Here is a 25,523-nt window from a genome sequence, read left to right as displayed (position 1 = left end):
AGGGATACACATGCACTTTGTTAATGGTGATTTACGTTTGGACACAGCACACGAGCAAGAGCAAACTGGGGAATGACAGAAACTGAACAGCAACACATTGCTTTTAGGTCACAGTGGCATTTCCAGCCACCCTGCTGTTGCTGATTTCGCCAGCATCAGAAACTTGTCTGAATAATGCTGCCACGGAAGGGTGGCACAAGTACAATCACAATTTCTTTCTTGTATGCATGTTTTGCAATCATGCACCGCCCTTTCTTTCTACAACGCTAAAGCTTTTTTTTTTTTTGCCAAACAGATTCCACTTTTCGTAAACTTGACACAACATTTGCAGAATTGTAGAAAGAGCATAAATTCATAAACTTAACAAAAACTTCTGACGAGTCGGCAGGTATGTTGTAAACTATGGGTGTGCACTTAAAACTAATGGCCACATCATCTGTAGGGCACAGTCCATGACCAAGTGTAGTGATTGTACTCACAGCACGGCTGAGCTGGGTGTTGATCGTCAGCAGGATAAAAGAGTCCGCACAGCTTGGGGACATGACCACCTGCATAAAAGGAAGAATTGATTGGTCGACTGCTTCGTGGGGTTTAATGTCCCAAAGCCGCCAAATGGAGGGCTTTGAAGTCATTTTTTGACTACTTGACGCCCTTTATTGTGAACCTAAATCTAAGTACAAGAGTGTCTATGTTTTCACACTTAGCCCCCGACGTGCCCATTACTGCCGGGAATCAAACCTGCAATCTCACGCTCGGCGATAGAACGTCAAGCCTCTTTTTTCCTTCAGTTACCTATTAATTCTGTCCACTGAATATTTAGTTCCACCTTATTCCTTGCATCTTCAGGGTCATGAAAAGCATACGACTGCAGAACTAATTAATAATTTTCAATCCTCCAGTGAGTTTTGTCAAGTTTATAGAATGTGGACTCCTTGCGGGAACTCTCTACAAGAATGTAAGATGTGACATCAACTATTTCACTTCCACCATGCTTGGAAAGCCCCCCATCCAGCTATCATATTTACCCGAATTTAACACGCACCTTTTCCCAAGAGACTGGATCCGAAAATCGCCTGCGTGTCACAATCAGATACAAAACCAAAACTCTGTTCGTGGCATTGTCAAGAGCCTACCGCGGAGCCCTCAGATGCTGCGTCACTGCCATAAAGAAAATGGCGACAGAGCACGTTTTTGTGAAGGTTGTGTTCATTTTGAGCTTGACTACGATCTAGAGCGGTTTTCTAGGCCAATAACTTTCAGACATACTATCACTCTCGCGAGATTTCACATGACTCCGCACTGAATGCATCAGTGTAATCGGCTGAAAGTGTTTCTGGCACTGTGAACTGTGTCAAGCTTGCTATCTGTGCACGATGCCAGGAATGCAGTCGGCCACATAGTTCGACAAATCCGATGCAGAGTCTCGCGAAAGTGATAGCAGTATCTGAAGTGATCGCTGCTTGCAGCCCTGTGTGCTTGATATCTGTGGCCAATGATTCACAAATGGCGATGATGACGCACTGCTTTCGTTATGAAAGCTCATTAAATAAAATTCCTATCTGTGAAGGGAAATTTTGCACTACTCGCTTTTTCTGATTTTTTTTCTGATCGCGAACTTAGGGGGCACAGTATATTGTTATTTTAACCCTTTCTCTGCCACTGACGAGTATAGTGGTCACAAACAAAAATGCCTCACACTGTGAACCAATGGTGACTATAGTTGTCAAACTGTGTACAGTCGCAATTATTTACACTAGGTGGTCACACTTGTCCATGCTGTGTCATTGTGTCGTACCTTTCTCTGTCTAGCTGCCTCTTTCGATGCCTTGTGTGGCAGACATGGCTGCCTTTTTTCCCATGGGAATAATAGTGTGTGCAGAGCGAAGTATTTTGACTATTCCTTGTCAGAAGACTGCTCTGTAGAGCTTTGCTCAGAAACAGAATGTAATGTGTTCTCCTCCGAGGGCTCTGACGACGAGGATTCTGTGGATGGACTAGAGGTTCTCGCCGTTGCCTGCAACTGGTTCCCCATCGATGTGTCAAATCTGCCTGCACCCCCGCTGCGTTTCCCTTCTCTGTGTAGACATGCTTTGCAGCGCTTATATTACTTTCTTTAGATATTCTTTTTTTCATAGTGTTCTGAGCCCCGAAGGACGCTGTGCTGCAAGACCTCAGCGCCGTGTAAAAAAGCCTCCTTCGAACTTTTATTTCACGGGATTCTTGAAATAAATGAACCTTACTGAATTGAAAAAAAAAAAATTATACCGTTTCGTTAAGAAAAACATTTCTGCAAACTGAGTGACAAAATAATTCTGGTAAATTATGCACAATCTTCCCGACTTTTTATGGGACAAAGAGGGTTAAGAATTGGCAGCCTGTTATATTTGGGCGTCAAATGGTGCACTTCCAATTGGGATTCGATTTCTCAGTCACGATTGGCTCCTTTGCTCAAGCTACGGAAGGGAGCCAATCGCAGTCCTGTCGGGCTCGATCACAAGCAAAAGTGGCTATGTGAAACCGGTATTTGATTCAGGTGCACTTTTATTTTTGCACTTTAAGCTCACGAAAATTGGCTGTGCATTAGAATCAGACAGATAGGGCACTTTAAAAATATGTCGCTGAGAAAAGCAATGAAATAAGTGAGCTCGCTACGTGATGGCACACCAACACGGAGAGAGAACACCTAGCCGTCTACCTTTTATCTTGTTTTATTAAAACACTTGACACACATTATTCAAACTTGCCATACAGGTCCAATCAGAAGTGTTCCAAGATGTTTGCAACACATGGTAAATATTACTATTTTCATCAGTGCTTTTGCTTTTGATGCACTATCTTGTCCTGCACGATTGTGCACGCAGTGCCAGAAGGGGCTATGGCAGCAGAATACTGTAGCCACAGATCCACAGCAGCAAGAATAAAAGAATAACAGAGTCGTAATTATAACATGTAACGGTTAATGGAAGCAGTAACACTGGTTGCAGGTGTGCCGATTCATCAAAAATTATTTAGTACATGCTTGTACTCAGACTTTTAGTGGAAAGTGGGACACAGAGCACCCAGTTCCGCTTATAAACAGGTTTGACTGTGTCATTTGCATCATATCACTTGCAGAATTTTCAGACTGCTTGTCGTCTACGGTCTTGTTCCTGAGAAGAACTTCATAAATTTTGTTGGCCTAGTTTGCAATTGTTGTGAGACATAATTGCCGCTAGAGGGATGCAGACTTAATTAATGAGCAGGGGAACATGATCTCGATTTAAAGAAAAATGAACTGGCGCACCAGCCTGCGCACTGCAATGATTGCAAGTGTGAAGGCCAGTTTCATGATACCATAATGATTCTTAGCAAGAGCAAGATTCGGAAAGGATGAGAATTGATGGAATCCTACTACATAAAAAAAATTGTGCATGCGTAAGTGATATGCCATTACAGCTGTATAACTCTGAGATTAGATTGTTTGAACACCGATTGTCCGATCTGTGCTGCTGATGCCTTCGGCACGTGTGATCATGCCTACATTTATTAGGGGTGTGCAAATACTCAAATACCACTCAATCGAATCAAATACTTAACATTCAAATAATTCGATTTGTGAATTGAGTATCTACTATTTGATTTTTCGAATGTTCGGTACATTCGGTGTAGAGACCCACGCAGTGCCCTGAGTGCCGCGGAACCTCTAATGCTCGATGCTGCACAAGCTAGTGCCTCACTTTGTTATTTTTAGCACAAAAGGAGCGCTTAGCATGCTGTAGATGTAGCAGCGGGCTTTGTCTCTGCGAGTGCTTCTGCCCTGCTGCATGCGCTCGCCAACGTTAGCCCGATACGACGATCGCACACACAGTGCCCGAACGTTGCAATTCACAGAACGGCGCCGCATCCGCCGGGGGCCGCCCTTGTCAGTATATAAGGTTCGTTCAGGTCGACAGGTGACAGGGCCGATCGAAACAATAATGTAAAGCAGAACAGCAACAAAAGCAGCGAAAATTATGGAAAGTATATGCGAAGATCAGGCCAATTAGCCACCGAGACGAATTTAAAGCCGCTTTAACAACCATCGATCCACCCCATACGCGTGATCTCGGGACCTATCACTGATGAGCTACCCGTACGAGCATATTAGCAGCAAGCATTCCGTGACGGCTTGTGTCACGTTACCACATTGGCAGAGGCAAATTTTTATCATAGCACTGCCTAGGCCATTAGGCCTGATCAGTGCCGATTCATCAGGTTGACGACTAAAGTTATGATTTGGTGCCGAATCGATGCGCTTCTATTCGCAGGAGCGAATTTTTGTCATGGCCACACTGCCTAGGCCATGAGGCCTAATCAGTGCAGATTTGTTGGGCATCGACGACTAAAGTTACAATTTGGTTCCAAATTGATGCACTCCTATTCGTAGCAGCGAATTTTCGTCATGGCCACACTGCCTAGGCCATGAAGCCTAATTGGTGCTGATTTGTTGGGCATCGTCGACTAAAGCTACGATTTGGTGCCGAATTAAGGCAGTTAGTTCTCTTCGCAAGCGCCGCAGGGCACTTGGAAAGCTGACAAACCACCGCACAAAAGAAAGCGAGTGTACGGAATGAAGTTTCTCACAGCTGGCACCTTTGCGACAAATCATACAGCGGCCTCTCGTTCCCAATGCCGCTTGTAGATGCACATCGGTCTTCTTTTTGTGGCTTCGAGCCACCTGTCGCAAGTCAAGAAGATTAACCTAACTATAACCCACCTGCCAAAAAGATGAAAAAGCCCAACTGTACTTTGGAGAAAAAGTGAAAAGCAAGACCTTCTATGCAATAAAAGATTGCCAAAAGACTGCCATATTCAGTAGAACATAATGTCACTAATTCTTTAGCTTCAGAGGGAAAAAAGCACTTGATTATATTGAACAGGCATTCTATTTATAAAAAGTAGAGGGAAAAAAAGCACTTGATTATATTGAACAGGCATTCTATTTATAAAAAGTATTTTCCAGACCTTCAAATACTAGAATTGATCTGAAATCAGTGCTGGCACACTAATTTGCAGTTTCCTTTAATAAGAGTAGACTGTACTGTATACCTTGAATTCTGTGTACCCAAGTTACTGATAGGTTGTTACATTAGTTTATGCAATGCTAAGAGACTCCCGAGCATGTCAAGCCCCGTCTTTTCTTGCACCAGAATTTGTAAGCATTAAATGCTGTGATGCACCTTCTGATATTTTGATTCAATATTCGGCTTTTTTTTTTTCCTTAATTCAATTTTATATTTAATTTGAAATCAACCATTCAGTATTCGCACACCGCTAATATTTATTCTTGGGTCTGCACTTGAAATAAATAAGTTGGAAGTGCGACCCATGTCGTCGCAATCGTCTTCTTTCGCGTTTGTGGCTTGTGCACCTCTTTTCAGCAGAAATTACATCTCACGACCTTGTTTTAGCGTGCACCTCAGTGTTGAGGCCTGATGATTGTACAGTGTTCTTTAATAATAATAAAGATTATTATTATTACTATTATCATTATTGAACCCCTCGATCAAAAAAAAAAAGCACACCCACCAGGTACTGCAAGGTGTTGTCGGGGCTGACGAAGAGGCAGTGGCAGTCTACATATCGCTGCACCAGCACACGCAGCAGGCCCCGGTACCAGCCAAAATGGGAGGACAGCAGAGGTCCCAGTTGTGGGTCTAACTGGTCTAGCGGCACGGTCTTCACATAGCCCAGCAGTTCAGTAAGCTCGGCAAAGCTGATGGATGGTCGTGCCTGTAGGTGGGAGAACACTCTCTACGCTCAACAATGGGCATCAGTGAAATTCATGAAAGTGACGCAGATGCAATCGATCACTTTCTGGGATACTATTGTTAGTGTGCAACCATTGGCCAAGCATGCAGAAAGCGTATTTGCCAAAAGGAACCACCAGTGGCCTAATTTATGCTTGTCGCAGGACGAACGCCTCCATTAACCTACCATTAACCCCGTTTTTGCATAAGCTGGCTCTATCCTATGCCTGCAAATTCCTTATCTCATCAAACCACCCTGCCATCCTTGAGTGCACTTCCTTTCTCTTGGCACCCACTCTGAATCATTAATAGATGGCCAGCTATCTATTCGGCGCATCACGTGGCTTGCTCAAGAGCCAGGAAAAAAAGGGTAACACAAGCATCAAGCTTTTCATGTCACATTCCCGGGCGCTCCTTCCATCTTTGTGGATAAATTACCAACTCGCCAATACTTCACACTTGGCGCACTTCTACATTGATTAGTGCACTTACAGTGTTCTCTCGAACTGTACTGCTGGCGTCGTCAGAGTTCTTGTGACGCCACATCAGGCATTTCCAGAGGTAGTCACGTCGGCAGTGAAGCGAAGCCCGTGCAACCACTTCACGCAGGTGGTCAGCCACAGCCGTTGCTTGTTCAGACATAACCTGCAAGCCAACAAAAAGATTTAAAATTACCACAGTCTGACTAGCACAGCAGCAAGTCATTACAGTTGCTTTGAATGCAGCATAACTCTGGTTACTGCAAATGTATCAGTCCCTGTTGTGTTCCTACGCTTCTCCATGGAAAATTAACTATGTATTATACATAAAATGCAAAAAGCGAGATAAACAAGGGGAATCAAGGAGCTCAATATTTTTGTTAGCTACAACCATACAAAAAAACAGACAACGGAGGCCAGATAATGTATAGGATAATTAGTCATTAGTTATAATTGAAATGTGAAAACAATAAGGAAAAGAGTAATTGAAGTAGACAAAAAGACAACCTGCCGGAGGTGGAAGCTGAACCAATATCTTTTGCATTACACATGTAGTATTCGGCCGCGGCGACCGCATTGCGACGGAGGTGAAATGCAAAAACGCCCGTGTGCTTGCGTTGTAGTGCACGTTAAAGAACCCCAGGCGGTCAAAATTAATCCGGAACCCTCCACTACGGCGTGCCTCATAATCACAACTGGTTTTGGCACGTAAAACCCCAGAAAAAAGAAGTACACATGTATTTTACCAACTAAAGCCTAGTGCAGTGACCATTCTCTCGTAAACTTCCTAGGGTATGTTACATATTCATGTGTGTATGCAAGATGTGTGTTAGCCAGCCGCTCACAGCTATGGCGGTCAATGTGGAACATCCTTTTAACTGCAGGCATCACAGGTAACTGGCCAAAGCAAAACTGTGCCTCAACATCACTAGGGTACTATACTAAGGTGCAAGACTGAGCAAAAGCAAATTGAGATTTCCAGTTGCCAGTAAAGTTTTTTTCTTTCCCCCACTCAATGCTTTTTCAGACGGCAAATCTCTAATGCATTTCCGATACTCTCGTGACTGAAAACTAGTTTGAAGATTGCTTTTCAAGTCGCATCTCTGCTAGAGGCCCACAAAGTAAAATTGAGCTCTTGCGCAACAATTAGCACAGCACACTGCACATGCAGTTTGCATAGGGTTGCTATAAATAGCTCACCTTCTGCATGAGTGTCTCGTGGCAGCTGTAATAGCCAAGGTAGGCCACTTCCTCCTCGCAGATTCCCCGGAAGGATGTCTTTCTCGACCTGGGAGTGACGGCAGTTTGTGAAAACAGCAGCTAGAATTGCTTTCTTCAACCCATAACAATACATGCGCTATGAAAGAGCAGGTACCTTCATGGACCACCAGTCACACTGTATCAGGCAGCATTTCAGTTCGTTTAACCACAATGGAATATGTAATACATCTGTAGCAGCTCCCAGAATAACAAACACACACACACACATGCATGCACATATGCAGGCATGCACACAAGCATGTGCACACACACAGAGAGACAGCAACAGCTGCAGCTCCTTATAGCATCCAGGTATATCCATATCTAATTTGCAGTAAATGGGATGACCTTCCGGTGACTGCATAATAACTTAGTACAAAATCTGCGTGCGCACTGCAGCGCCGCTGCAGCTGCACCCCTGCCTGAATGTCTGGTTTCGGCTATGTTGAATGCACACAGCACCATTTCAAGCTAGTGTGCAACTAAAGTGTGGCTGATTTCATTTACGAACATTGCTCTACATCACTCTGATTAGCAAAAGAAAAAAAAAAAAGGAAAGTTTTTGTTAGAACACACAGAGAAAAAATTGGCCGCATATCTGCTTGCTTCGCTGCAAATGACGTCGAAAGACTACAGTCTTCTGCCACCCCTAAGACGTAACACCCTCTATTCTCCCCTCCTCCCACCCTTCACGCTCTTCCCCTCCCCTCTCACTCCTCCCATGATGGATGCAATGGAGGTTTTGCTGAATTGAATTCAAATTGCCCGCATTTGCCCTGCTCTCGCGCCATCTGTTGGGACCTTTTATTACTGTTGGCTTAAAGCCGGCTACAGAGCCACGGCTTCAGTCGGCTTGTTTTTAACGCGAAGCGTCTCTTTGACACCATTTCTAATGCATTGATTTTTTTATTTGCAAAGTTTCATTATTCATTTATTTGTCTCTCTCTTGCTCTCTATCTGTGTTTCTTTTCTTTAAATGTCTGTCTCGCTCTCATTTTCTCTTTCTCTCGCCCATAGAAAGTTCTGTTACAATCATTGGTGCAAAGCAATCATCTGGCTCCCATAAATGCATGTTCTACTAGTGTGGGTCTATAGCCTAGTGGTTCAGCACAATTCGTTGGCGGGCTAGTTGGTGCGAATGCATAATTACTTGTTTAGCGCAAAAAACAACGGACACGTGAAAGACGACAGGAGGTTTTTTAGATTATGTGTCATGAGTGCACTCTGGCGATCAGATGTTGTGGTGGTTGCCGCACATGGTGCTCACTGCGCATGTTCTTCTTGTTTCTGCTCTATATAAAGGAGGGATGCAATAAAATGATGTCAGTTGAGAGTAGCGCCTTGTCCTGTCGTCTTTCACGTGTCCGTTGTTTTTTGCGCTAAACAAGTAATTATGTATATAGCCTAGTGGTTATGACGCTTGCCTTTTGACCGTAGGTACCCGGGTCCGAATCCTGCCTCGCCAAGAAAGTTTATTTTATTTATTTATTTATTTATTTATTTATTTATTAATCTCGCTATCTGTCTCTCTTTCTGTCTTTGCACCTCCTCTCCTCATGCTTGGTTTTGGCCGGGCAGTTGAATCCAGTGACAGACGGACAAAGTTTTTTGCGTTTAGGTAGCCCAAGAAAGACTATTGTCTTTAATAAATAAAGGACACGTGCAGCAACATGACTGGAGCTTTTCGAAATGCATGGTCCCAATCCTGTATAACTTTTTCACGGCCAATTACAGTAGAAGCTCGTTGATACGATCTCGTTACGTCCGATTTCCTGACGCCAACGTTCGCGAACACAAAAAATTACCTAACTGCAGTTACGCTTATTTTTACTGGTTAACACATTCCCGGAAAACACGATTTTTCGGCACCAACGTTCAGCACATCGCCAAACTGCGATCTTATGATACGTTTCAGGCCGCTAGATCCCATGTAAACAAGAATATGCGCGAGGCACGCGTGATCGAGAACAGTATATAACCGCCCACCGCGGCTGCTTCACCGCAATACGCGCCCACCCGTCTCGCGTGAAAACGCCGGCGCGCACTCAGCTTCTTAATTCCGGTACCAGCAAATCTTCTCCAGAGTCGTCGCACGCCGCATTCACGGCTATCGCCGCCACCCGGCCCCTATTGCGATGAGCATCTTCGCCTATCTGTTTCACCAGCACGTGGTGCCGCTGGAAGCGCACTGCACGCTTTTAACAGGCGATAACCGAAACGCGTCGCCGTTCCCTGCTGCAGACTGCCACCGTATACACGTTTTCCGGCCGCTAGATCCCACGTGAACAAGAAAAGCCGACTGAGAACAGTACCCGCCCGCCGCATCAGCTTTCCCGCAATACTCGCACGCCCGCCCGTCTCGCGTGCAAACGCCGGCGCGCACTCAGTGTCTTAATTAAGGTACCAGCAAATCTTCTCCAGAGTCGTCGCACGCCGCATTCCCGGCTTTCTCTACGCCAAAACATACTGCGATAAGCATCTTCACATATCTCTTTTACAGAGCGTGGGCCGTGGGGCGCAGTGTTGTTGATAGCGTACTGCACGCTTTTAGTACAAGGCGATAATACAAACGCGCCGCCCTTCCCTGCTGCTGCAGGTGGCGCGATGTGAGCTTCACGTTTCGCTTCGGCGGCATCCGGCGTGGCTCGTCGGCCCGATTTCCTTTCGGTTTCCCGTCGCAGTCTTAAGCACTACGCAATAGGAAAACAACCAAACGTGTCTCGAGCCGCCAGCTCGACGCGCGTCGGCGTCTCGTGCCTCGTGCGCAACCATTCGCGCAACGCTTCGCATTACGTAGATATCTACTACGTCCATGCGCCGATATTGACCGTGCGCTGCAGGTAGCACAATTCCACAGTCACGCACAAATATGCATTTTCAACCTCGTTTTTCTACCGAGCATCTAAATAAAGATTAGAATGCCCTTCCTCATCAAGTCGCTGCTGTCACCTGCTCGCCACAATTCGTTCAAGATGTAACAATTTTTTATTTAACGAATTGAAAGCATTGTAACACTTGTTTGTAGATGTTGTATCATCCCCACCACTTATGTAATACCCCTGCTACGGGGTGTCTCTAAGGAAATGAAATGAAATCTACTACAGTTGTCTGTCAATTTTTTTGGTTACTTCGGATCGTACGTTTTCTCGGTTAGTGCATTCCTTCTCGAGTTTTTATTGCGATAGCAATTATATGGACACTTCAACCGGATTTCTGCCGTCGGCGTCGCCGTGAGGTTCCGTATAGATTCCAAGGGCGATAAAATCGTCGCCGCGCGCCGTATGCGCGAGCGAAAGCGCGCGCGGGGACGCGCGCTATCACGAAGGGCGAACTCCCCCGCGCGCTATCACGGAGAGCGAACGCACGGCGGAAAGAACGCGACCGTCGCGCGAAAGGCCCTGGGGGTATGGGAGGGAGGGAAGGAGGGAGGCGGGGCGGCGCTGTGCTCCGGCACCAAAGGTGTATCTTGCCACTCAATCTCCCACGCGAAAGCAAGTGGGAAGGCAGCGCGGGAAGGAGGGGGGGAGGGGGGGCAGCTTCTCCTCTGCCAACAACTCTGCACTTTGCCCGGCGGTGCCCGTCGCCCGCACCGTCTCTTATCTCCACACGGCTCTGACCTTTGTATGCGCTGTGCATTCGCCGCTCAGTTTCCGTTGAAGCGATAGACCGCGCGAACCTGCGCTTGCTGCCAGCGTTTTGACAGTCGTTGGCTGCGGTCATTCAGTGTGATCTATTCATGTTTGCTTGTGCGTGCTGACACCACGATTGTTAATTCAGTTAGTAAGCCAATGTGTCCAAGTTTATGCAGCCGATAAAACTACTATCCCTACTCCGAATAGCTCTCTACTAATTTGCTATCGCAATCGATGCTTCGCCTTTTGGGTGAAACTGCGACATTTTTTTTTCTCCCAATTGTGCGAACGAGGTTGTACTGTAACCCCTTAACTGCCATGGCAAATTTTGCAATTTTCTTTAAAGTGTTCGGACCTGCATATTTTGCACCATTTTTTTTCTAAAAAATAACATACCAGGAATCCCTACTGCATTTTTACTAGTTTTGTTGAAAAAAAATTGCATAAGTCATTGTGTATTAGTTATTTGCCAAAATTAAAAGAAACTGCACATATATACACAAGTGCAAAAATTGCAGAAAGTCTACGACCACCACAGAATGCTCGTCGTGATGACAAATTACCTCGTCATCGGCAGTTAAGAGGTTAAAAGTACCGCATCTACTCAATTGCAGTGCAAGTTTTTTTCTTGATTTTCGTTGCTTGAAGTCAACCCTTGCATTATATTTGAATAACGACCAATTGACCAATTTAAGATAAATATTTTAAATCCCGTGGTTTTTAGCGTTACATTTAGCAACCTGTAACTTCCCACCTCGATCCAATATATAGGTAAGTCGACCAAAGTCAGAACTTGGTCTTTGTTTGAATCGACGACGTTTTTTCTGAACTTGTGACTGGTGTTACGGTTACGGTGCTGCAGTACCCTGTGGCATTTCACATTTCGACTCCATTCATTCAGATGTTATGGTGACACGGCGCGTTTGGTAGACGCCCGCTTTGAGAGACAAGCAATTTGAATGGAAGTTGGAAGTTGCGGCTTCAGAAGGTGCAGAAAGGTAGCATGAAGGTAGTTAGCTTGAAGGTTGCGCAAAAGTGGACACGGTACATTTGCCAGGCAGGCTATGTGCCACTTGGCACATTGGGCAATATCACGAAGAGTGATGAACACTTTTTTTAAGAATAACTTTTCTTGCTTTCTAAGCCACAGAAAGGCATCCCAGCTGTATTGCAGTTGCTGGAGTAATAGAAATATTTATATTTTTTCCTTCGGTGCACTTATTGGGCAGAAGAATTCTTTGCACTAAATTTAATCCAATTCTAGTGTTTTATCTGCCAAAACCAATATATGATTATGAGGCACGCCGTAGTGATGGACCCGGGATGAGTTTTGACCACCTGGGTTTCTTTAGCTAGCACCCAATGCACAGTACACAGTCGTTTTTGCATTTTGCCCCAAATGAAATGCAGCTGTCACAGCCAGGATTTGATCCTACACCCTTGCGCTTAGCAGCGCAATGCCAAATCCACTACGCTAGCACGGCGAGTTACTGTTGGTTTTGTTGAGTGCGAAGGGTGACCAGATCTTTTGGGGTCGTGGATTGAGTAGATTCGGCCCGAAGCCAACGAAACGACACACAACTTGTCAAGCTGCCATTTGTTTAATAGCACAGAGCAAAAAGGAAGAACGAGAGGGGGAAAACAAGAGTTGCTTTCAAAAAGTGAAAAGGCGACGGCACACCAATGGATACATGGCGCCATCTCGTGACTGGCCATTACACTACTGACACTCCCCCTTAATGGACTGTCATTGCGCCCACACTTTCGATGCCCAAACATTCATAGTGCTTGAGAGTCATTTTTCCATTTAAGGCCTTAGTGAAGAGGTCGGCACAGTTGTTCGCCGATTCGATATACTGGAGTTGTAACTTTCCCTCTTCGAACTTTTCTCTCAGGAAATAATACTTGAGATCAATGTGATTGCTCCTATCTGAAGTAACTTGGTTTTTCGCAAGTGCAATTGCACCCTGGTTGTCAGGCATTAAAATCTGCGGTTCGTGCATGAATTAGTGCGCATTAAGTTCCTTCATGAAATTTTGGAGCCACATTACTTCCTTTGTAGCGTTACACATTGCTACATATTCCGCTTCGACTGTTGACAGTGCAGTGCTTTGCTGCTTCCTACTACTCCAGGAAATCGCAGCACCAGCTAGCGTGAACACATACCCGCCGAACGTCTTCCTGTCAGCCTTGTCACTAGCCCAGTCTGCGTCGCAAAAGACTTGTATGCTTTCCTAGTTCTCTGGTAGACTAGTGCATAATTCTTTGTCTGTTTTACATAGCGAAGAATGTGCCTTATGCCATTCCAATGTTCTTCTGTGGGATGTTCACTGAACTGGCTTGTGTGTAGTCGCAAAAGCCAAGTCCGGTCTTGTGCCTCCGACGAGGTAAAGCAACACACCAATTGCTTGTCTGTACTTGCGGGGCAGGTCCTCACTTGATGGGTTATTGTCTTCTCTTTGGTACTTGCTCCCAGGATCCAAAGGAGATGATGCTGCCTTTGCATCTGACATGCCAAACTTCTCCAGTATGTCGTCAGCATAGGCCGTCTGGTCCAGTGTTAGTTTTCCATCCTTTTCTTCCTTCAGTCGTGTGGAAAGAATGTGGCTAGCTTCACCCAAGTCTCTTGCATCAAACTGTTGACTCAAGTGGCTCTTGAAATCAGCAATCTGTTTCTCATCTTCGGCGATGATCAGCAAGTCGTCAACATAGACTCCTACGATGAGGTTCTTCTTGCTGACATAAACACAGGGTTCTGCTTTTGATCTTGTCATCCCTTCCGACTTGAGCATTTTGTCCAAAGTAAGGTTCCACTCCCTTCCAGACTGTCGTAGCCCGTAAAGGCTCTTCTTCAGAAGGCAGACTTCATCCTTCTTACAGTCATTCAAAGACTGCGGTTGTTCCATGTAGACAGTCTCCTTCAGAGTACCATTTAAGTATGCTGCCGTGATGTCCATCTGGCGGATCTTCCAATTCCTCTCAACTGCTATGGCCAGCAGTGTCCTGACGGACTTCAGCTTCACTACAGGAGAGAAGGTTTCCTTGTAATCGGTACCTTCCACTTGTGAGTATCCACATGCAACCAACCGTGCCTTGTATAGCTCTAGGTCACCATTTTCGTCGTACTTCTTGTGGAACACCCACTTGCATTTTACGACTTGTCTATCTTTCGGTCATGGCACTAGCTCCCATGTATTGGAAGCTTCGAGGCTGTCCAATTCACTCTGTATAGCTGCTTTCCATTCCTCCTTGTCTGGTGCAGATAAGTCTTCATGTAGAGTTTCTGGATCTCTTTGGCTGTTTTGCCTGGCTATGCAGCAGCCGTGACATTTACTTTGATGTGGTTTCTTGTTTGCTAGTCTTTCTGACCGTCTTAGTGCCTGTGTACCACAATCTGTCACGCTGGACAGTTGCTGCGTAGCTCCTTTATCCTGTGTAGTTGCCTCGTCTTAATCAGCTGATGAGCCAACTTCTTCAGCATAGTTGTAATCAGTATCATTGCGATCTGAACTACCAACATCATGTGGCTCGCTCAAGCTGTCTTCAACTTGTAACGTGATTGTGCAATAAGTGTCGCTATGTGCTTCAGTCTTGCTACTTGCGACTTGGGTAAGCTTGCATGGGAAGGACTCTTCTTCAAAGGTAACATTCCGACTTACAAAGAAGCGATCTTCCTTCTGGTTCCACAGCTTGTACCCCTTCACTCCTTCTGGGTAGCCGACCAGTATGCACTCCTCTGCGTTCGGGTCCAACTTGCTCCCCTTGCACCGTCTATTTCGCACACACCATGCTCTGCACCCAAACACTCTTAGGTGGTCCAGTTTCACTTCGCCCCCTGTCCACAGAGCTTCTGGTGAGTCTCCTCCAACCGCCTTCGATGGGCACTTGTTTCTGATGTGACTTGCAGTGACAACGGCGTCAGCCCAGATCTTTTTGGTGGCACCTGACCATGAGAAGGCACCTCATCATGTCAAGCAATGTTTGGTTCATTCTGCTCAGGCGTGCCAGGAATGGTCAGCTGGTGCCTTATGCCATGCTTGGCCAGGTACTCGTTGAACTCTTTGCTTGTGCACTCTCCTCCAGTGTCACTACGCAAGGTCTTCACCTTCGTGTTGTGCAGATTTTCTGCCATGCGTCTGTACTGGTCTAACTTCTGAAGCACTTTGCTTTTGGCCTTCATGGGGTACACCACAGTGTATCTTGAGTAGTTGTCTGTGAAGGTTACAAAGCAACTGGAGCCCCCTTTGCTCGTTGGTGTGATCTTTCCAACCACATCTGAATGCACCAGCTCCAGTGGAATCTTAGCCCGTGTTGCCTCACCTTTTGGGAAACTGCTTCGCCTTAACTTTCCCAGGCAACATGTGTCACATTTGTCCTTCACAGGGTCTTCACTAGCTCCACAGAGGCGTCGAACAGCATCCTGGTGAAGGTGGCCTAGTCTGTGCCACAAGGCTGTGTCTTTTGTCCTTGCCATCTTCATCGACATTATTTCTTCTTTGACAGAGTACAGTCTTCCTTCTCGAGTTGCAGTAAGGATCAGCTCACCGGTGTCCTTTGTAACTTCTGCTTTGCCCCCGGCGAACGTCACGTGCAAACCTCGCTCTTCAATTCTTCCGACTGATAGTAGGTTGCCGTTCAAGTCGGGCACATAAAGGATGCCTTCTAGCGTGATGAATGACCCACCGCACTCTTCAGATAGTTGAATCTGAACTCTTCCTTTCCCCACGACACTCATGGATTCTTTGTTTGCAACTTCTACTCCTGACTCGCATGGCTTGAAGTCAGTGACCTTCGCCTTGTGCGATGCCATGTGATCTGTAGCACGGCTATTAAGATGCCACACATGAGGAGGCGCTGTTATCACATTTTTGGCACATAAAGCCATCTGTGTTGCAATCTTTGCCTGTGATGAGTTTCTCTTCTTCTGGTCATCCCCTTTGCCTTGAAACTGGTCATTATCTCTGGCTATATGACAAATTTTGCCACAAGCAAAGCATCGCACCTTCTTCTTTTGCATACTTGAGGTGCATTGACGAAACTTCTCGTCCTTCTTGACAGTGAGTTCATGATGCACCTTCTCATTGGGCTGCTTGCTTTCAGTCCTTAATCGAGCTTTAGTGATCAGGGCCCTTGTCTGAATCTCTTCGTCGCTTAACCGGCCTTCGTCACGACACAGCTATCTCTTTTCTTCGATCAGCAGCCTCGTCTTCACTGCTTTGGTCGTGAGGGTTTGTTCGTCCTGCTCCAAATTCAGAATGAGCGGTTTGTATGTGTCAGGAAGCCCCATTAGTATCACTAATGCAACCTCTCTGTAAATGCATAGCCTGGATTTGACAACTTCCTATGAAGCACCATCAATCTTCCTAAGTAATCTTGCATTGACTCGTCTCTCTCCATTTTTACATTGAAAAAGTCAGGCATCAGCTGTAGTATATGCAGGAGTTCAAACTTTGAGTGCATTTCCTGCAGCGTGTTCCAGGCTTCTTTTGCAGTTCTGCAAGTCCCGAGGTCATCCAGGTAGTTGCCCTCTACGATAAGGAACAGAAATGTCAGGGCCTTGTTGTCAGTCTGCTTTTCTCGCTTGTTCATTTCTCTATTCAAGAATCCAGGGTCAATCGCTTCCCAGCATCCCTTCTGTATGAGAGCTGCTCTTGCCCTTATCGACCATGTGTGATAGTTATCTGATGACAGCTTCGGCAGTCTAAACTCGTCTAATGCCGACATGTTTGCTGATTCTCGAATGCAAGAGAGACAACGCACTTCTTTTTCGGAGCTATTTGTCAATTAGCATACGCGAAAACGATTTGTCGGTCACTTCTTCCCGAACAATTTCGCCACTAACATCCACTGAAAAGATTTTGTCTGTCACTTCTTCCTGACAGTTTTGCCATACTCACGCCGGACGTGTCTAAGCATCTTCCGTACACATCCAAGATGCAGCCTGCAGCAACGCCGGTGTCGCGTGACGGGCCGTCTTTCTTACGAAAAAATACACACTTCTCACTTTTCTTCACGGGCACACACCTCTTGTCAGTCACTTCTTCCCGACAGTTTCACGATACTCACGCCTGTATAAACTTCTGAAGACATCGGCACGACGTAGTGAAGGCAGTGTAGCTTGATGTTTTCTGCTTCAATGTGGTCGCACTTTTTCATCACTCAACCGAGGCAATCCGTCTCATTTTTTCCAAAAAAATGGTCGATGCGTCTTCCTGGGCCCATAACCTGTTGGTTATGTTCAATACGCAGGGTGACCAGATCTTTTGGGGTCGCAGATTGAGTAGATTTGGCGCGAAGCCAACGAAACGACACACAACTGTCAAGCTGCCATTTTGTTTAATAGCACAGAGCAAAAAGGAAAAACGAGAGGGGGAAAACAAGAGTTGCTGTCAAAAGGTGAAACAGCGATGGTGCACCAACGGATACATGGTGCCATCACAATCGTGACTGGCCATTACACTACTGACAGTTACTTGGCAAAAAGATACTTCCACAAGTTTTGCTTTAAAAAGTCTAAAATTTTTACAGGGAACATTCCCGACCACGTCTCGTGGAAAGGCCGCTGTGTCACGTGCGAAAAATTCACACGTGAAACGAATAAGACACCTCATGCTGAATAAGTTTATGTAGGCTCTTTAGTCACACCATGTTTCCTTGTCATGCTCAACAAAGAACCAGGAAAGCTATTGCGTATGCACCCGAGATGTCGGCAAAGGTCACTCACCTTGTGCCACCAGCGTTGCTGCTTCCCAGGGAACTTGATGACGCCACAGAAGGGATGCCGGTGGGTGCCACTGCTGCGTTACTGCCGCTACCTGCCATGTCTTCCGGCGAAAGAACCAACTGCTGAGGCAGCGTGGTCAACGTGCGCATGCGCTCCACAGGGGCGGAGGAAACTACAAACGAGCTTCTCCTCGACGGCACGGCGCTGGTGGGCTGCGACGCGCCAGGCGTGCCTCCCAATGTCCGGACGGGCCGGAAGCAGCCCTCGGAACCGTCGCCGGTGCCGTCACCATTTCCAGAGGCACTGCTGCCGGGAGGCCCCGTGGTCGAGGAAAACTTGGGGAAGAGTTCACGCTGGCTGGTCAGCAGGATGTAGAAGCCGAGGGCGAGCAGGTTGTGTTCGATGAAAGCCGGCGCCGTGTCGTGGATGGTGAGGATGCCGACGAAGAAGCTGTCCGTCTGCTGCACATCGTTGGCGTCGCGGTAGCTCACCTTCTTGTTGGAGATCTCGACCAAGGCATACTCGGTGTCCTGCGAGCAGTGGTACATTTGCACGATATGACAAAATGTGCTTAGGTCAGGTAAATTCGCGACGAAAGAAGGCGTAGGATGGACATGGGGTGGATGCAACAGAATGCGCACTATCCTCTGGTTATGGGGCTTAATGCCCTAAACCTGCACAGCTGGGTATGAGGGAGTGTGGGGGGCTCCAGGTCAATTCTGACCACCTGGGATTCTCTTCAAGTGCACCCAAAGTGCAGTAGTCAAACCTTCTTGCATCCCAACCTCCCCCCCATTCAGAAGGCGGCCGTCATGACCGGGAATTGATTCCGCGTGCTTGAGTACAAGCACAGTGCCCTAGCCAGTAAGCCACTGGAGCATGTACTATCTCATCGTTGTTATTAGTATTCTGTTGCTCCTTGGCGTTCCGTAGGACTGAAGACTTCAATTCAGTGATAACCAATTGGCTCAAAAGTAAGTTTGTGGGAATCCTCGGGTCCCATGACCGCCGCACGTGCGGTGAACGTCGCGTCGGGCGCATGCACGCCAGGGAGGGTGGGGATAGGGGAAACTTTCCTTTCGTGGGAAGTGCAAGGGTATTGCAAGCGCTGTCAGTGCCACCAGGTGTGTCATGTGAGATACCTCTGACATGTGGGGATGCACGACTCTCGCGTCTCCTGTAATCCGGCTTCCCCGTGTGGCCAAGTGCCGGCGGCTGCTTTGACGATCGCGAAACTTCGGAGCAGATTTAAAAATCACCGCCTGGCGGGAAAAAAGCAAACTGCTTAGAAAACAAAATATGTTTCTCCTCTTTCACGTCCGATTACGCAGTGTGTCCGTGGGCGGCGCGGAAGGCCTCAAAAGCAGCGTTTCAAGCCATCGATGGCGGGCGGCCATTTTTTCGTTCTGCTTAGACGATCATGAAACTTTGGAGCGTGTTCAAAAATCACCGCCTCGCGGGAGAAAAGCGAACTGCTTAGAAAACTTGTCATCGCTTTCAGACTCAAAGTACGACGAAAAGTCAGCGTCCTCTGACTGGCTGCTATTCGATGTATCGATAAGATCAGCTGCAGAGGCAGCGGAATCACGATATCTGCAATCTCCCGAAGCGTGCGCACCATTTCCGGAGTCGGACATTTTTGCGTTCTGCTTTGACGATCGCGAAACTTTGGAGCAGATTTAAAAATCACCGCCTGGCGGGAAAAAAGCAAACTGCTTAGAAAACAAAATATGGTTTCTCCTCTTTCACGTCCGATGGCGCAGTGTGTCCGTGGGCAGCACGGAAGGTCTCAAAAGCAGCGTTTCAAACCATCGATGGCGGGCGGCCATTTTTTTCGTTCTCCTTAGACGATCATGAAACTTTGGAGCGTGTTTAAAAACCACCGCCTCGCAGGAGAAAAGCGAACTGCTTAGAAAACTAAAATATAGTTCTCCTCCTTCATGTCCAATAGCACAGTAGGTCCATGAGCAGTGCGAAAGGTCTCGAAAGCGGTGTTTTAAACCATCGATAGAGCGCTAACGATGCCCAATGGGCATGGTACGAAAAGAGTTAAATTGCAGGTAATTAAAAAAAATGGAAATAAAGCATCAGTGTACACCAGAAGCAACAGGTTCAGCAAGAAAGCAAACAAAACTGCTCACCAGGTCACTGCTGCTGTCACAAACCACAGGAACCATGCGTATGACCTTCATGCCATACAGCTTGTTGTGGCCAATGATGTAGTTGTACAGTTGGTTGGGGGCTACATTCACACTCGGAATCACCACCGAGCCTGCACAGAAGAGCATAGAGCTGTAGGCATCTGAACAGCATATTGCTCATTCCACAGTTTCACATTTTAGCAGGTAGTCACCCAGATCTATGGCAGGATGGAGAGTCCTCAAACTGGTGGATGATCGAAAAAATTGGCATGTACCCTCACTTAAAGCATAAGTGCAAAATGGAATAGACAAAATTGCAACAGCAAGAGGGCACAAGTCAATTCCCACATTACAAAACAGAACACATGGAAGGGTAAACTGAACCAACATAGCGTGGCACTTTGTGTCATAGCATTTTTATTTTCTTCCCTCCATGTTTCAAACTGCAGTGAGCTCAACCACTAAGCCCCACTGTGATTACTACCACGTAGGAAGACACCTAAGGTGTGCTGCTCACATAAAGTGTGCCAACTGCACATGGCAGTTTACACTTGCATGTGCTACTGGCATGGCATTGCTCACCTGCAGCAATACAAAACCACCCAGAAAGGATTCACTTTTCTTTGGCCTTTCACCGATTCCTTTTGTGTCTACCGTGTGCATACCATGGAGCCAGTGGGAATAAATAGGAGAAATCATTCCACTATCTTATTTAAGAAACAGGCAACTCTGTTGTCCGAAGTGAGAGGAAATTCAAATATGGTGTGGTGTCTTGGACTGAGCGAATGAACAATTTGTGGCTGCAGGAAGCACCGTGATCGCATCTTTCCAACCGCACCTACTCGGAAAGCATTCCGCTGGGCCCAAGAATGGCCTTTACCCAGCAACCAAGAAGGACCTGGCAGACGTCACCTGGGGCCACTGTGGGTAGTCATTGCCTGTGTATGCGAACTTGTCCTAGCCTTTACGGCAAGAGAGATTGCACGTGAGGCCTGGCATGCCTCGTGACTCATTTAAGGCCAGGTGGACCCAAGTGTAGAAGTCTATGTGTTGCGCCAGATTCTCGCTTTCACCGAAATACATAAATCTGCCAAAAGCTCCCGGCTGAGTACGAGCACAAACTACTGGAGTTTCAATGCTAAGTTATCAAGATGCGTAGGGCTCGCAGCTACCCAATAGGCCTGATCATAAATGCTGCCGAGACTCCAATATTTTTGGATAGCTTCCCATCCTGTCACACTGGGCATGTGCCGAGGGTGGTGCACTCAGCAATATCAGTTAGCTACACACACATATGCGGAACACCCAAAAATTGAGCGGAAACCATGAATGATGATTTTCAATGTAAGCGAATAGCCTGAACGAATGCACAAATGAAAGAGCGAGCGAGAGCGGAACGAACAAACATTCTCCTTGCCAAGTCCCATCATCGACTACCAAAATTAAATTAAATTATGCATGGTGCATTAATGACAAACACTGCATCGACCACCAACAGCCTTACGACCAACCATGAAAACCATTAAATTATGCATGGTGCATTAATGACAAACACTGCATCGACCACCAAAGCCTTACTGACCAACCATGAAAACGACTGAAGAGCCCAGAGAAAGCTACCCGCTTTAAAAATGTGTTATGAAGGGACTTGAAGGGACACTAACGGCAAATATTATTATGGTAAAATATGATCACAGAAACCTCGAAACAGTTGTTTCGTGCCAAGAAAAGACTTATTTTATGAGAAAATTGCGTCTGAAGCGTCCGCGTATCTCTAGCGCCATTCAAATCGCCCGCCCACCCGAGCGAGGAGTGGTGTTGCATGGTCTGATAGCGACACGTTGTGCCGCCGTTGAGTAAAACGCCGCCCGCAGATGGCGCTACTATAGTGAGCTAGAATATCTTCTAGTGGCGCGACAGCCTCCGCTGGAGAGGGCCTCGAGGGGAACAAAGATGCGGCGGCGCTGTAGTCGACCCGCACTTGAAAGCGCGTCAACTTTCGGGCCGTCGCGCTGTTAGGACAACCACTTCGTCTGGCGTTTTCGGCGGGTGAAGTTTACCGCCATGAAGTAATGCAAGGGTAGCAAGGGACAAAAGATTTTGCTTCCGGTTTTTATTCTTTGCAGCTTCGTTATGCATATGGAAAAATTCAAATACTGCCACTTGCGCGTGTTATAGTTGTGCAATAGTCTGGTAAATAAGAGACATAGCCGCAATACTTCACATTTCGCAGTGGTATTCGTTGCAGTTTGCCTGGCTTATTATGGACACTGTTTTTTCTATGAACGTGCAAAACGTAAAATGAGTATTTGCGAACGCTTACCGCGATTTTTGCAAGTGGCTGAGCTGGATAGCCGACTGCAATATGCAGGGTGTCCGAACTATCACGCACCGAGATTTAAAAATATGCAAATGCCACGTAGCTACACAGAACCAATGTAATGTTTTTTGCCGCCGCTTGGAGATAGCCAGATTACTTCTTTTGCATTCCGCCTAATTACATAATTAGTCTTAATTAATCAACTTCTCAAATATTACAATTAGATGAAAAGTGTCAATGAGAAAATTAAAGAGCAACATGAAAACATACAGGTTTCTGTTGCTCAATACGTGCTATATAAAAGGGTTTTTTTCGAGCGCGAAAGAAGCCCGTGAACACACATAAAATTGCCGCATGACTGGCCGCTCGAGGCACTTTGCGTGTATTCGCTGGTAGAGTTATGAACAACAAATCACAAAGTTGTGATATAGCACACCAATGCACTTTTATTTACACAATATGCTCGCTCTTCAGTCGACCACTGTCCAACGGCTTGGTATAATTACCCTCATAAGCGACTAAGCTTCAAGCGTTGGTGCGACTTTCTGTGCGCTGCATCACGAGACTAATTGTTTCATAATAATAATAGTAATAATAATAATAATAACAATAATAATATATGGGCTTTTACGTGCCAAAACCACCATCTAATGACGAGGCACGCCGTAATGGGTGACTCCGGATTAATTTGGACCACCTGGGGTTCTTTAATGTGCACCTAAATCCAAGTATACGGGTGTTTTCTGCATTTCGCCCCCATCAAAATGCGGCCGATGTGGCCGGGAGTCGATCCCGCGACCTCATGCTCAGCAGCCTAACACCGCAACCACTGAGGAACCACGGCGGGTGAGACGTGTTTAAACCTTTAATATAAAAGTGGAGCAAGCATTAGGAGCAAGCGTTGGGGTCCCCCTCGGAATTCTAATTAACTTCAGTTCCATTGATCATGTGGACATAATGCCTCAAGATTATATGCGGCTCGAAGTGTAGTTCACAAACAGCAATTGTCAAGCCTGTGGAGATTTCGCTGCCAAACAAGCCTGTGTTGTTCATCTTTCGGAGCCTTAAAAAGCGATAACTTGCGCTCCTGGGCTGTTCTTGCATAGCCAGTTGCGCAGCCTGGCACGTAACAGTGGTTTAACCGCCGCTTGGGCGGCATCATAAACACTGACGTAGGAAAAGACACGAAAAAAGCGACGTTCCGCGAGGACGACATCGAAAAACAATGTGCAGATGCAGAAGCGGCGCACACTCGCTTCAAGTGTGGACGACGACAGCGCCGCCGCTACTTTCTTCCAAAGCAGGTACCCGATGTGCAATAGGACGTGCCTCCACTCGAGCCACTGTAAAAAATTCTAGTACACTGTAGCGCTATGGGATTTTTTGCGGAAAACGCAGACGCGCGGCCTGAAACAGAGCCAAGACAGAGCCGACGGCAGTGCGAAACCAAAAGGAAAAGCGTGCACCGATTTGTAAACATGGTCGTTGACACTCGTCGCAATGAACCTCGTTGACGACACTGACAACAACACATTGGCTCGCGATGCTGGGCTCGATTTCAGCGATTTAAGCTCCGTTGAGTGTGACATGCTGGTGGGGGCTCGCGCTGCCGGCGTCGTTGCGTACTACGACGGCCGCCTCGACACTGGCTTTTCGAGCACGAGAGCAGCAAGGACTCCAGCAATGCGACGTCGGGCGACGAAGATGGTCACCGTCTGGATGTGCTGTCGCGCGGACTGTTCAGGCATCCCGCGAGATCACATGGACGTGGCCCCCCATTCTCTGCTGCTTGCAATTTCAAGTGCGAGTTTAGCGAGCCAGTAACACTAGCGCAGCACTACGCAATAACGGAACTACTGAAACTCAAAAGTGCACGGCGTAGAGTCGAACGAAAAGGAAACATTTACACCACTCATGTCGTTACCAAGGGTAACTCCAAAAAGTTATTTTTTCTAAGAATCTTATAGAAGTAGGCCAAGTAGCATTTTCTTCCGTCTTATAATCCAACGAAATGATGCTTTTAATCTGAGTGGTTGAGTACTAGTGACATAATTTTTTTGAGGAGTGCCTTCGTCATCGGGTAAGTACCTGAATGTCCCTAGAGAGTCTCTTATTGTATCCTGCATTTACCTCAATTTCTCGATTACTAAAGCTCTGTTCGTGGTTATATTGACACCTTAGACGTTCAAGAGCATTACTCTATCACTTTAGCCTGACTTTTTATTTGCCTTTAGTGTCCCTTTAACGAAGCTGTGTAAGGAACTGGCCACCTAAGCAGAAGGTCCTCACCTGCATAGATGAGGTTGCGGGCGTAGTTAGGAGACTTTTGGTAGTACTTGACAAAGTCATCCAAGAAGCTGGTCAGGTGGTATCCATGCTTGAAGAGCAGCTGCTGGCCCGAAATGTACGAGTGGATCGTGCGCAGGTGGTAGTCATAGGTGAACGAGTGCATGTGCATGTTCACTCGGATCTTGTCCAGGTCCTCAGTGAACTCGGATGTCACCTGGGGCCATGTACACACAAAGTTTGTAAAAACAACCCAAGAGGAAAATGATAAAAATGTAACCGAGGCAGGACTACTACGATTATCTTGTTAATATATTAAATTTACATGCGGCTTGACACCAGATAAAGAAACGCTTCCGCTGTAACTGTGGCACCAAGGCGGCCTTAGTGGTCCTGTATAAATTTTTTGTTTGCAATCTTAACAATGTACATATGTGATACACAGTAAGTTCTAGTTACTGTAGTATAGTTGCAATATTCTGTTGCACACGCTTATACCAATGAGGACACTTAATGCACCTACACTAGTTTCTGCTATTGGCTTAACAACCACTGTGCAAAGAATTTATACATAAGTGTAAAATTAAAATGAAGGCATCGCAGTGAGATCACCTCTGCTGTGACGATACTGCTAGCAATGTTAAACATAGAAATACGTTTGCACGAAATTATATATTGCTCCTGGTAGTGCTTTACAACTGTTTGTAAAGCGCCAACAACGGTCATAAATCAAGCGTACGTTTAGGTTTAACATAGCAGTATCACCGCAGTAGAGTTGACCTCAAAGAGTCACCAACAACGTCCAATTTTTCGGACTCCCCAAGAGCCGCGAAAACGCCAAAAGAATCGTCCAGCCTGAAAAAAATTAATGCATGCCTTTTACTGCCCCCAACGGCTCAAATCACCACAGGTA

The 25,523-nt window shown here is 46.4% G+C and overlaps 1 protein-coding gene across 4 annotated transcripts in view; it reads right to left on the bottom strand.

The window, feature by feature from the left end:
- Positions 1-25,523, bottom strand: part of LOC119433727 (KICSTOR complex protein SZT2) — a 235,877-nt gene that overhangs the window by 3,962 nt on the left and 206,392 nt on the right. For all 4 annotated transcript variants that reach the window (XR_007464166.1, XM_049658168.1, XM_049658169.1 and 1 more), the window contains 7 exons: positions 24,614-24,827; positions 20,005-20,135; positions 17,864-18,393; positions 7,448-7,535; positions 6,261-6,413; positions 5,548-5,751; positions 480-548 (listed from right to left, as the gene is read on the bottom strand). Coding sequence is in view for 3 of the 4 variants with exons in the window: in XM_049658168.1 (XP_049514125.1) it covers positions 480-548; positions 5,548-5,751; positions 6,261-6,413; positions 7,448-7,535; positions 17,864-18,393; positions 20,005-20,135; positions 24,614-24,827 (1,389 nt within the window). In the remaining variant the exon portion in view is untranslated. The remainder of the gene's footprint in view (positions 1-479; positions 549-5,547; positions 5,752-6,260; positions 6,414-7,447; positions 7,536-17,863; positions 18,394-20,004; positions 20,136-24,613; positions 24,828-25,523) is intronic.

Source organism: Dermacentor silvarum, chromosome 11 (assembly GCF_013339745.2).
Source record: "Dermacentor silvarum isolate Dsil-2018 chromosome 11, BIME_Dsil_1.4, whole genome shotgun sequence".
NCBI lineage: Eukaryota > Metazoa > Arthropoda > Arachnida > Ixodida > Ixodidae > Dermacentor > Dermacentor silvarum.
This window is presented reverse-complemented; position numbering and strand designations above follow the sequence as displayed.